The sequence below is a fragment of the Balaenoptera borealis genome (genome assembly GCF_965194805.1).
Source record: "Balaenoptera borealis genome assembly, chromosome: 1".
Lineage (NCBI taxonomy): Eukaryota > Metazoa > Chordata > Mammalia > Artiodactyla > Balaenopteridae > Balaenoptera > Balaenoptera borealis.
Window position 1 is genome coordinate 91785809 of NC_138860.1, and position 12636 is coordinate 91798444.

At 48.6% G+C, this 12636-nt stretch overlaps 1 protein-coding gene across 10 annotated transcripts in view; it reads left to right on the plus strand.

The window, feature by feature from the left end:
• The window catches only part of IGSF3 (immunoglobulin superfamily member 3), a 111493-nt gene that overhangs the window by 79515 nt on the left and 19342 nt on the right, over positions 1-12636 (plus strand). For 7 of the 10 annotated variants that reach the window (XM_082368759.1, XM_082368761.1, XM_082368754.1 and 4 more), the window contains 4 exons: positions 81-470; positions 1868-1927; positions 4657-5058; positions 7749-8153. In XM_082368759.1, the coding sequence (XP_082224885.1) occupies positions 81-470; positions 1868-1927; positions 4657-5058; positions 7749-8153 (1257 nt within the window). The remainder of the gene's footprint in view (positions 1-80; positions 471-1867; positions 1928-4656; positions 5059-7748; positions 8154-12636) is intronic. The other 3 variants (XM_082368762.1, XM_082368760.1, XM_082368763.1) reach the window with 2 other exon arrangements.

The following is a 12636-nucleotide window of genomic DNA, read 5'->3' on the forward strand; positions in this document are numbered from 1 at the left end:
TGGGAATTTGCTGATGCAGTTTGGAGAGCCGGGGCCCTCGGACACCCAGCACGCATCCGTTTTGTTATTTGTTTTCTCAGACAAAGAGTTCACCGTTCGGCTGGAGACGGAGAAGCGGCTGTACACGGTAGGTGAACCGGTGGAGTTCAGGTGCATCCTGGAGGGGCAGAACACTCCCGACCGTTACTTTGCCGTCTCCTGGGCCTTCAACAGCTCGCTCATTGCCAGCATGGGGCCGAACGCTGTGCCGGTCCTCAACAGTGAGTTCACCCATCGGGAGGCCAGGGGCCAACTCAAGGTGGCCAAGGAGAGCGACAGTGTCTTCGTGCTGAAGATTTACCACCTCCGCCAGGAGGACAGTGGGAAATACAACTGTCGTGTGACAGAGAGAGAGAAGACAGTCACCGGGGAATTCATCGACAAGGAGAGCAAGCGTCCCAGGAACATTCCTATCATCGTCCTCCCCATCAGTAAGTGGAGGGATGTGCTGCTTCCTCCTCCTCCTGCTGGTCTGGTTCAGTAGCTAGCACCGTCTGAGAGAAGTCGGGGCAGAGGAGAAGAGCCATGGGGAGGGAAGGGCAGGGCGGGGCAGGTTCAGTCAGAGCTGGCAGAGGAAACCTGTTAGCCCCTCTCCTTTCTGCAGCTCACCTGCCCACACTTAGCAACCGCCCCCCACCACCCGGTAGGCAGAGCATCAGGTGCATGTTTGCAGGCTGGAGGGGGGCATGGCAGATCCTAGCGCTAGCAGCTCTGTGTAAACGCCTGCATTGCCAGCTCAGCCTGGAGGCCAACCAGGAATCCAGGACAGCTGTTTGCTCCTGTGTGGGAATTAAGTCCCAGAAGAAGTGGGTGGATGCCTGTCTTGAAATCTCACTTAAGAGGGTTGGTCTTTTATGGGAGGATTTTAAATGCTAAAGTGCATTATTAAGAAAGATTTGCTCTCTGGGTTTTGGAGGTATAGGGATTGGCATTACCCTAATTGTCTATCCCCTATCGGAATTGGGTTTTTAAAAGTCGGTGGATGGGACCTCTCACATCTTCCTGGAGCACAGGCTTTTAAAACTTAGCTTATTTCCAAGGCTGCTTAGGTGGGCTCCCTGCCTCCTTGTAGCTGGCATTGTCTGGGTGGGTATCAGTCAGGACTGGGGACTCGGGGGGCTACCTGTGTTTGCTTATGTTGGGTTTAATTCTCCATAGTATCAGGATGTTCTCATTAATATCTCATTTCTCTCATAGTTTTGTTTTTAGTAAAATGAGAAAGCTTAGAATGCCCTGATTTTAAGCAAGCTGGTGAAGTTTTTTAAACTAACCTTTAACCTATTTCTCCACTGCTCAAGCTGTTCTTTCTCTTAGCCCTGTAATGATTCCCTTTACATTTTTATTTATACTTTTACATATTTAATGTAGCTTCAAGTGTGAAGAAAGGAAACAGACAACAGGGGTCTTGCCACTCTTTTTTTCTTTTCTCGCCAACAGGATGACTTTCCTTTGTGCTTTTTTTTTTTTTTTTTAAATCTCTCTCTCACACACATCTCATTATCTTGAAATTCTTTTCTTTCTTAGACTGTTTCCCCCTGCAATGCCTAGCATGGTGCTTTGCATAGGGTAGGTGCTTGCTGAATATTTGTAGAATGGAATTTGTTAAACTGGATGCCCACCCTCTTTAGTATTTTCCTGTCGGACTGCGCCTGCCTTAACCACGGTCTCTCTACTTTTAAATCTGCAACTAATTCCTCATTGTTCTGTAAGGATCCAGGGAAGGACAGCCACACTGTGTACCTCCCTATTTTTTTGTACTAAGAGATTTCCTCCATCCCCTTCCAAGAACTTGTTTGATGATCTGTGGCCTGCTATATTGCTTTTCCAGCAGATAACTGGGTAGTTAAAGTCCCCCAGCACCACCAGATCCTGCCCCAAGGCCACTTGGGTAAGTCTACCAAAGAACAACAGTGATCACATCGGTAATGGTGATAATAAAAACTCGGATTTTTAATGGCGCTTTTCCTCTCAAGAGCCCAAAGTGCTTCTGCGTATATCATCTGCTTCTCCGCTCCCACCCCTCCAGTCCTTGGAGAGGCCAGGATTCTATTCATCCTGTGAATGAAGAGGCCAGAGCACCATACAGGGACATGGCCGAGCCGGTTCTGATAGTGGTCGAGCTTGCATCGCATTAGAAGTATTTGCTTCTAACTCCAGATTCACTGCTCTGCGCTTAGCCTGTGCTCCGTCATCAACCTCCTGATTTGAAATTTCATTTGTAACCGTGCACTCAGATTCTCATTAGTTCTGTCCTAGTTTTCATTTAATCCAGAGAGTTTTAAACTGTTGGCTGCCTCTTCTCAGGCCTGAGAACACTTGTAAATAGTCTTAACGGGCAGTCAGCACTGTGTCTGCATTTGCCTTTGCCTGGGCTGCGGAATCGTTTTGCTTCTCGTAGTTTCACATCTCACTGCGTGGTTTTTCCAGGCTCGCTCAAGTAACAGAGCACCAAACAGCAGCCCTTGTAACAAACAAGCCAGGGCTTATAGAAGATAGAGCCCATTGGGGTGACAGTAGGGGGTGGGAGTGATGTCGTGCAAGTCATTCTTCTGCCTAAGGCAAGCAAAGGGATTTTTTTTCCATTGATGCCGAAGTTGCCCTTCTTTAATTCCTCACTGATAACCCTGGAAGTGAGTCATTAATGAGTCTTTAATCTGAAGAGGAATATTGTTATTATTAATGATGATGATGAAAAATAATTACCCCATCTAATACTCTCAGTGTCGTGACCCTAAGAAGTAGGACTCTTAGTATCTCCATTTTGCACATAAGAAATGGAAGCTTGGGTAGGTTAAGGAAGAGCCCCAAGATTGCAGAGTTAGGAAGCAGTAGACCTGGGCCTGAGCGTGGTCTGCCTGCCTCCAAATCCTTGCTTTCAGCCACTTCTGCTACAGAGGTAGCTACTCGGGGGCCCCGTCATCTCCATGACTCATCTAGGTATGGCTCCTGGGAAAATTCCTCTTCCCCACCCTGTCTGTCTGGACCTTTTTTCATGTGAAACAAGCCAATCCAGAATGGGTGGCAGACATGTTCACTATAGCAAGAGCTCCATGCCTGGGCTCAATGCTCATCTTTGCATGTTTCTGCCTGTGAGGGAAACACACGGGAGAAAAGATTGATTCAAATGCGTGGTCATGGGTATGCTTTTTCCCTCAGTAATTGGGTGTGCCTCTTAATCTGGGATTTGATTTACTGATTGATTTAAAATTGATGTATGTGTTTCATGTGGATGGTGCCCAGAAAACTGGAGCTGAATTAGTCTGGTACTTTCTGTTTTTTAATACTTAAGGGATTTTGGAGCTCTATAGATAATTATACAAAATAATCTATGCATAACTAAGATAGATTAAAGTATCCACACTCTTTATAAAAACAAAGAGTTAATGGGAATAGTAAAATTAATTATGATCATGGTAACCAGTTTTTGAAAACCTATGTATTAGGTGATTTATAGACATTGTCTCATTTACTTTTAATCTTTAAAGAACTGCACAATGTAGCACTCTCCATATCTCATAGAAGAAGGCATGTAGAGCTTAAATAATTCCATTGAGGGAGTTCACATAGCTAAGTGAGTAGCAAAGGAGCGAAGGAGAGAGGAATCCTTATCCCAGAGTTTGATTGGCAGAAAGTCAAGGTCAAGAGCAGCGGAACCCCGGGGCTGAAGGTGGACAGTGGCAGGAAGGCGAGCCACCGGCTTTGGTCTGTTCCTGTGTGTTAATCAAAGTATGAAAGCTTGCTCCCTGCACACGCTGTGAAATGAGGCCATCTGTGCTCCATTACTGCCCACACCCAAGCAAGCACGTGTTGTCCTCCAAATACTTCCTGTCACTTTTTTTTTCTACCTAATGATATTGCCCTGAAGGACTCAAATGGCATGTATGGATGTTCAGCTTTTATTTGACTGCCGTAGCCCTAAATTATGGGACGATTCGGTGAAGTAGAATTTTCGAGGTATTCAACTTACTGAAAATCCGAGTCAAAAATTCTTGAACCCTGCTGAACACATTACAGTCATCCTTCAGATTCCGAGGGGGATTGGTTCCAGGACCGCCCCAAATCTGTGGATGCTCAAGTCCCTTTTATAAAATGTCATTGGATTTGCATATAACCTACGCACATCATCTCTAGATTACTTATACCTAATACAATGTACATGCTATGTAAAGAGTTGCCAGTGCACAGCAAATTCAAGTTTTGCTTTTTGGAACCTCCTGGAATTTTTTTTTTTTTTTTTGGCATATTTTCTATCCATGGTTGGTTGAATCCATGGATGTGGAACCAGGGGATATGGAGAGCCTGATGAATTGCTTTGTGCCTTAAGGGTAATGTCTTTCTGTTCTGATTCAGTCTCAGGTCTTAGACGCTCATGATCCCACACGTTATCTTTGTATCCAGTAAAGGGCCTCCTAGGTTATCAGATCTAAAATCACAGGGAGCGAAACCCAGAACCAGCCAGGGCTTGCAGCAGCAGCAAGTGTCAGAGTGCTTGCATCCTCCAAGGTCCCCTTGTACCTGAATAGAGTGACATTTGTACCCCTCCTCCTTTGATGTCAGTGGGGGAGGGCTCAGTGGAGCCCAGAAAGCCCCAACGTGGCACTCTCTTCCTCTGCACAGAGAGCAGCATCTCGGTGGAGGTGGCCAGCAACGCCAGCGTCGTCCTGGAGGGTGAGAATCTACACCTCTCCTGCAGCATCCGCACAGCGGGTAGAGCCCTAGGCCGCTTCTCCGTCATCTGGCAGCTGGTGGACAGGCAGAACCGCCGCAGCAACATCATGTGGCTGGACCGGGACGGCACCGTGCAGCCTGGCGCGTCCTACTGGGAGCGCAGCAGCTTTGGGGGCGTCCAGATGGAGCAGGTGCAGCCCAACTCGTTCAGCCTGGGCATCTTCAACAGCAGGAGGGAGGACGAGGGCCAGTACGAATGCCACGTGACCGAGTGGGTGCGGGCAGTGGATGGCGAGTGGCAGGTCGTGGGGGAACGCCGGGCCAGCACCGTCGTGTCCATCACGGCTCTCGGTAAGTAAGCTCGGCAGTCTTTTCGTGGGCCCTTTGGGGTGATGCTCCCTTGTCAAGACTCTTGTAGGAGATAGACGGCACCTTCCAAAGGGTTTGATTGAAGAAAGTATTTATGGAAGTGTGGATGGGGTTCAAGGAACCAACAGTGGTTCTCCATGGTGGGCCCTGGGGATGGGCAACAGCTGGGCGCTGTTACTACTCCTTGGTCTGGGTGGTAGGAGTGAAGTTGTAAGGATTCTGGCCAGGCGAGTGGTGGCCCCAGGTGGAGGAACAAAGGCCACTGCCAAAATTAACCTGGAAGAGCGGGAGCAAATCCTCTCCCTCCTGCACCCCAGGCCCTCCTGTACCAGGGGCTCAGCCCTCCTAAAAATTCAGAGCAGGGCAGAGAAGGGTAGAAAATCACCTTTTGCCATTTATTTAGCCCTTACTACCCTTCCTGGCTGAGTGTAAGCACTTAAGCTTAATTGTCCCTTGGAATCCTCACCTAGCCTACAGATAGACACTGTCATTTTACAAGGAGACTAGTGAGACACGTTGGCTAATTTGCCCAGGACTATAGCTTTTAAGTGACAGACACACAATCTGAACCCAGGAAACCAGCAATCTGTCTTAAATTTTTTTTTCAAAGCCTGTGTTTTTACCTTTTCCTCTATAAGGCTGTTCCTAAGGAAAGCCATTTCCTGATTAGCATGAAATGAAAAGATACCTTGAAATTTGCTAAAACCAAAGAATATTAGATTTGCTTCTCACAGGGTAAAGAGGCTTCTATCAACATTTATCTGCCTAATAGAATCAGTATATTAAAAGACCAATCTGCTACTTTGCTGGGGAGGTAACCTGTCATGTTAGGTGTTTCTGTTTGTTAAGAGACTGTGACATCAGTTGTCCTCAGTGACTTTGCATCCCACCCCTGGGACCATGCTGCCACCTTCCTCATAGGTAGGGCTGGTGGTGCTTTGGACCGTCTTACCCCAGTAAAGATGGCAACACCAAGTGGTTTTGCCCCCAACAAAGTCCTTTTTCACCACCTGCCCCAGATTAGAATTATTTTTACTTTCCATAAGCTTAATCCCAAAGGTTGACCTGCTTTCTGCACTCATCATCTCATTCAGATTTCTGTCTCTGGAAACCTCATCCAGTGGTTGAGTTTCCAGGTCAGCTGACTCCCCATGTCTCTCTCTGCTCAGTATCCTGTGTGGACACGTGGAAATGGAACCTGTGAGGAAAGTCCTGGGCGTCCAGCAGAGGGAGTCTTTCCCATCCTGTGAGGCTAGGAACGTCTGAGGGGTGGTTAGGGTTAGAAGTAATTTTACAGCATCACGTTGTCCTCTGAGTTTTTTCATATTCACCGTATGTCTGTGGTTCCCATAGCCAGAGCTTACCAAGGGGCTCTGGCCAGGCTCTGCCGAAAGATTCATTCGGTGCCTTGTTTTTTACCTGTGAAGTTTAAAGTACTTTCCTTTATGTCTGTTTGTTTTTTAAACAAACTACATATTTAACAAAATATAGTATATACTGTGTGTCAGGTACTATTCCAAGTATTTTATAAATACTAACTCATTTAATCTTCACAAGGACCCATTTTACAGATGGGGAAATAGAGGCAGAGAGAAGTTAAGTAACTTGCTCAAGGTCACATAGCTAGAAAGTGCCAAAGTTGGGCATCTGGCTCCAGGGTCTGTGCCTTTAACCACTGTCTTATGCTTCCTGGGAGTAAAGCAACCTAATAAGCCCCCCGGAATCAGTGACACACAGATTTATAGTGTGACTGCCATTTACTGGCAGCTTGATAGAGGACAATTTATCTACCCTCTCTGGGCCTCAGTTTCCTCATCTGTAAGAAAGGGGTGATGGATTCAGTGAAGTGTGATGAAAGCCAAGCATTTGGCACCGTGCCTGGCCCATAGTGCTCAGGAAATATGGCTGCTGTCAGTTTTATGATCATAACGAATGTGTTAACAGTCAGTCGTATTTCAAGGCTGAAGGGACTCTGATCACTTCTACTGAGAAGTCAGTATTGGGGATTAGTGATGCTGGAATATGGAGAGACTCAGCCTAGCGCACCTGCAGGGCCCCAGCTCACCCCAGGTCCTCCTTGGTGAAGGTCAGTCCCTCCTGCTGTGGGTCCCTCGCTGCCTCTTTGCCCTGGATTCCGTGGGGAGGTGGGAGAGGGACCGGAGAGCAAGCCGGCGCTGCCCAGCCCGGGGAGCACAGGCACCTGCTCCACCTGCCTCCCCTGCTCCGGCACTGATGCACTGGTGGGCCAGGCACAGGGGCCGTCTGGGCTGGGGCAGGGTGCATCCACCTGAGTGTGATGAAGGAAATCGGCTCTTTTCTCCTGTTCAGCGTGGAATCCCAAGATATCTAGGGATGGCCCCGCCTACATGCACTCAGTCCCTGTGAGTGGGACTGATCCAGCACAAATCCACGTGAGGGTTTCATCAGGAAAAGTTTGCTAGTGCCGCTTAAGGAGGGTTGCCGCCGGCCTCTTTCTGTGGGGTCCTGTGAACTGCTGGGTTTGTGTGTCAACACGCTAACAAAAGTAATACTGGCCTGGGCATCCAAAGAGCCCCATGTGTGAGCCTTTGCTCTGTCATGCTAGCTTTTGCCAGGAACCCTGTCACCGCGTCGCATGGCCCTGAGAAAGCCAAGTGTCTCCTCTGGCCTGAGTTTCTCTGCTCTCTCTCCAGAAACGGGCTTTGCAGTCACTGCCATCTCCCGCACGCCGGGGGTGACCTACAGTGACTCCTTTGACCTGCAGTGCATCATCAAACCCCATTACCCCGCCCGGGTCCCCGTGTCAGTGACGTGGCGGTTCCAGCCGGTGGGCACCGCCGAGTTCCATGACCTGGTGACCTTTACCCGGGATGGAGGAGTCCAGTGGGGGGACAGGTCCTCCAGCTTCCGGACCCGAACGGCCATTGAAAAGGCTGAGTCCAGTAACAATGTCCGGCTGAGCATCAGCCGAGCCAGCGACACGGAGGCGGGCAAGTACCAGTGTGTGGCAGAGCTGTGGCGGAGGAACTACAACAACACCTGGACGCGGCTGGCCGAGAGGACCTCCAACCTGCTGGAGATCAGGGTGCTGCAGCCAGGTGAGGGGCCCGGGGTCCCCCATGCCTGCTCCGGCTGAGGAGACCCGCGGGGAGGCGGGAAGTGTCGTGCGCTGAGCCCTCGGCCCGGCTGCTCTTATTTCCCAACTTTCTAGTTTGAGAAATTTCAGGTGTGTAGGAGGTCGCAAGACTCGCATTCCCTTTTGGCGATGACCAGTTGTTAACATCTTACCACGTTTGTTTCTCCCTCTGTGTGTAAATTTTTGTTGTTTTTGAACCATTTGAGGGTAAGTTGCCAACGTCAGGATACTTCCTTCTAAATACTTCAGTGTGTATCTCTGAAGATCAGGACTTTGTCCCACCCGACCACAACAGTGTAATCAGACTCTGGGAATTTGACGTGATTATAGGACAGTACTAGCATTTCCCCAGTTGTCCTGAAAATGCCCCTTACGGTGTTTTTTCCGTCTAGGATCCAGTCAGGGGTCACACATTGTATTTAGTCGTCATGTCTCTTTATTTTTCTTTAATTTTTATCATTTGTTAAATTTTTATTTATTTATTTATTTTTAATAATTTGGCAGTTTCTTTTCTTTTTTAAAAATTATTTATTTATTTATTTGGTTGCACTGGGTCTTAGTTACGGCTCTCGGGCTCCTTAGTTGCAGTATGCGAACTCTTAGTTGTGGCATGCATGTGGGATCTAGTTCCCTGACCAGGGATCGAACCTGGGCCCCCTGCATTGGGAGCACGGAGTCTTATCCACTGCGTCACCAGGGAAGTCCCTGTCATGTCTCTTTAGACTCCTTTAATCTAGAATAGTTCCCTAGCCACGTGCGCATGCGTGCGTGTGTGTGTGAAGACATTGATATTTGTGAAGCGTGCAGGCCAACTAGACTGTTGCAGAAAGCTCCATCTCTTAATGTCATCTCCTATAATCCTTGCAACAGTGATGTGAACAAGGTACCACTGTGCCCCCCTTTTGCAGACAAGGAACCTCAGAGGCTAAAGGGAAAATAACAGGTACTTACTGAGTATTTGCTTTGTGCTAGGTGCTTAGGGTTGGTTATTTTATGAGAATTGCACAACAGCCTCAGGAAAGATTAAGTGATCAGCCCAGGGTTGCCTAGCTGGTGAATGGAGCCAAGGTTTGAATCCTTGTCCTTCCTTCCTCGACACTTTCCCTGACCCAGACCCTGTCCCCCTGCCCTGGATTTGAGTGCACGAGAGCAGGCAGGCGGAGTCTCTCTCGCAGCAGGTGACAAGGATGCACTCATTTGGGGAGCCTTAGTCAGGGGGCGTTCTGCCAACACTCGCCTTCATCAGGCCCTTCCCCTAACGCGGGGCAGACGGTAAGTTAGTGCTGCTCTTATGGTTTCCTCCGTGTCTGTACCTGTCTCCGGTTAGGGTGGAAGCAGGTGGAGGGTGGACCCCGGCCCTGGCTCCTGCTTCCCTCCATTGCCTGGCCCCAAGCAGGAGAGCACAGGCATTCGTGCAAAGAAGGGTGGGGGCTGGATGGGAGGTGACTTTGCAAAGACTTTTTTCTGACTTTCTGCCCCACCCACTTTGCAAAGATGGTTTGAACACCTTGCAGAAAGGATTTTTCTGCCTGCTCACAGCCATGATGTGTGCCCAACCCGGTCTGCTCCACCACTGCAGATGGTCACGGTGCTTGTTATTTTCAGCAACGCGAGGTTACGAAATGGCAGTGTCTGGGCTTATCCTTCGCCTCTTCTAACCCCATAACGGAGTCTGTATCGAACCAGTTTGGAACAAGTGAACTGTATAAATGATGGGACAGTTCCTTGGCCAATTAGAGCCTAAACTTGGACAACGAGATGCCGGGGAAGAGGCTGCTCTGCTGAAGTGGATTTTCAGGTTAATGGAAGGCTAAGCAGAGACCCCATTTTATGTGAACCCTTGTTGTGGAAACTGCCAAGGGACCCGCTTGCCTGCCTCGCTGAGTAATTGCACCCTTTGTGGTCTCCTCTGGCCTCAGGGTCGGGCTGTGAGCCTCCTTGGTGCCCGTCACGTGGTTCCAGCTGCAGAAGGTAGAGGAAGTGCTGACCCCAGGACCTTGCCTAGCCTTGCGTTTTTGAATAAATCCCTAATAGTTGCTTGTTTGTCTCACGACTTAAAATCTAAGGCTGGAGTGACTCAGGGAAGAAAATGGAGTTAGGTCATTGAAGGTTCTAGTTATTTGGATTCAGATCAATTCATGGTGCAACTAAAGGGGAAAAGGGGCAAAGATGTATTAAATACGTCTTGGGTGCCAGGCTTTGTGCTTAGTACCTCTGTTTTCTTTTTAAATTCATCCAGCAATGAAATAATATAGATGCTTTTATGCCCATTTCGCTAATGAGGAAAGCCAGGCTCCCAGTGTTTAGGAGCCTTGATGGAGGCAGACCAGCTTGTCAAATGGAAAACAGATTGGAACAAGACTGGAGCCTAGGTCGTTCTGATGTCCATATATCTCTCTTTTCCATTACATCATTTTATTGCCCCCTGGAGAATAGTTAGGGGACCCAGGATCTGCTGTGACCCAGACACTGTCTTCGTGTCTCCTGTGGCTTACACTGAGTCAGTTTGTTTGTGATTTCACTGTAAAGCGAGAGCAGGGGCTGGCGTGGGAAACTTGGGAGGCAGCAGCAGCGTGCTTGGCCTCTGCTCAGAGGTGCATGGTAATGCACTTGGCTGGCCCTCTGGGGGCCGCAGAGAGCAAGGAGGGTGCTGAGGCTGGGCGGGCGCGGCCCCTGGGAAGGGCTGTGGCACCAGGGAGAGTGCATCCCCCTTAAGTGTTACAATCTCTCCTTATTAAATATTTATGCATTGAGCACTTAATATTTTCCAAAGGGCTTCATGTTCATTTTTACTGTTTTCCCCACACACCCTGGTTGGTACTGGTGCTTTTATTTGGGGGAAGTAGAAGTGGAAAAATACCAGAGGGCTGACCGCGTGCCGGAGCGTGTACTGGACACTTGGTGTAGATGACCTCAGTCACCTTTGCTGCAGCCCTGGGAAGAAGCTACTGCTTTCCCATTTTATAAATGGAGTAACTGAGCCTCAGAGAGGTTGGGACTTGCCGGAGTCAAGAAATAGAGAGTGGGAAGTGGGGATGGGAACCCAGGTATGAACTTTATTAAAAAGCAGTTGGGGTGGATGAGAGGGAGACTTCGGCCTTTCTTAAGGCCATATAATAAAAAATTATTCTTTCTAGGACTTCCCTGGCGGTCCAGTGGTTTAAGGCTCTGTGCTTCCATTGCAGGGGGCACGGGTTCCATCCCTGGTTGGGGAACTAAGATCCTGCACGCTGCACGGCGCAGCCAAAAAAAAGGGGGGGGGGAAGTATCCTTTCTGCATTCAGTTAATAGTATCATTTACAGAAGCGGTTTCTCTTTGTAGAGTGCTGTGTGGAGGCGGCTCAGCACCGGTAGCGGCAGAAGTAACAACAGTAACGATAGCAGCTAATCTCTGCTGAGCTTTTGTAGCATGCCCATTACCACCTTGAATGCTTTATATACAATAACATTCTTCGTTCTTAATTCATGCAATGCCATGAGGGGGTGCTAGCTTCACCCATTTTGTAGGTGAGGACACTGACACACAGGATAGATAAATTCTCCAGTGATTCATAATAACTGGCAGAGGCAAGATGCAAAACCAGACAGGCAGTCTGGCTCCAGAGTCCAGGCTCTTCATTTTATTTTATTATGGTAGTTTTTTTTTTCCCCTCAGGAATTCTCTTTGGTACCATATACTTTGATTTAATCCCCGCTCTGTCTGGTTTACCATCCCTGAGCCCCTTTAGCAAATACTTAAATTTGTTCTTTTTAAGTTGGGGTCACAAGGTCCCTGTAGAGGTTCCTCAAGACACGGTTTGCTAATGGTATAGGAGTTTAAGTTGTGCCTCTTCGAATGCCTCTATTTGTTCTAACTTCTGCCACCAGGTGGCTCTAAGGCATGGGGGCACCAGAGCTCAACCCAGTGCTGGCTTCTTTATGCTCTCCTTCCATACCTTGCCTCTCAAAACGTGGATTCTTATCCCTGCTCTGGTGTTCTCCACAGGAATATCATCGCCCTCCCCCTGCCCCCAACCCTTTTAGAAGATGATTTTGTCCAATATTCTTATTCCAACAGCATGAGGCAGAAACCCAGGGACCGTTGGCTCGCTCATGCCAGTCCATTTATCAGCCCTCCACAGCTGATGTCACTGGCTCTCAAGAAGGCTCTGTGTGGTCTGTGCCCCAGACCAGTCCTTTGCCAGAGCCACCTGCTGACCTGACCACATCACGGGTATTTGTTTCTTTAAAATCTCTGGCTGGATGGCCTGATGAACGTGTTGTGGATCTCCTATTGACCATTCTAGACTTCCTGTTCCAAATGCACATCCCTAAGGTAATCTTCAAGGAACGCCATCCCTCCTGTTTTGTTGTTGATTGGGCTTAGCCTTACTGCCATCGATGGCAGAGTGTGACCCCTCAAGGGGCATTTAGGCAAGCCTTTAAGCCAGGTCAACATATTCGAT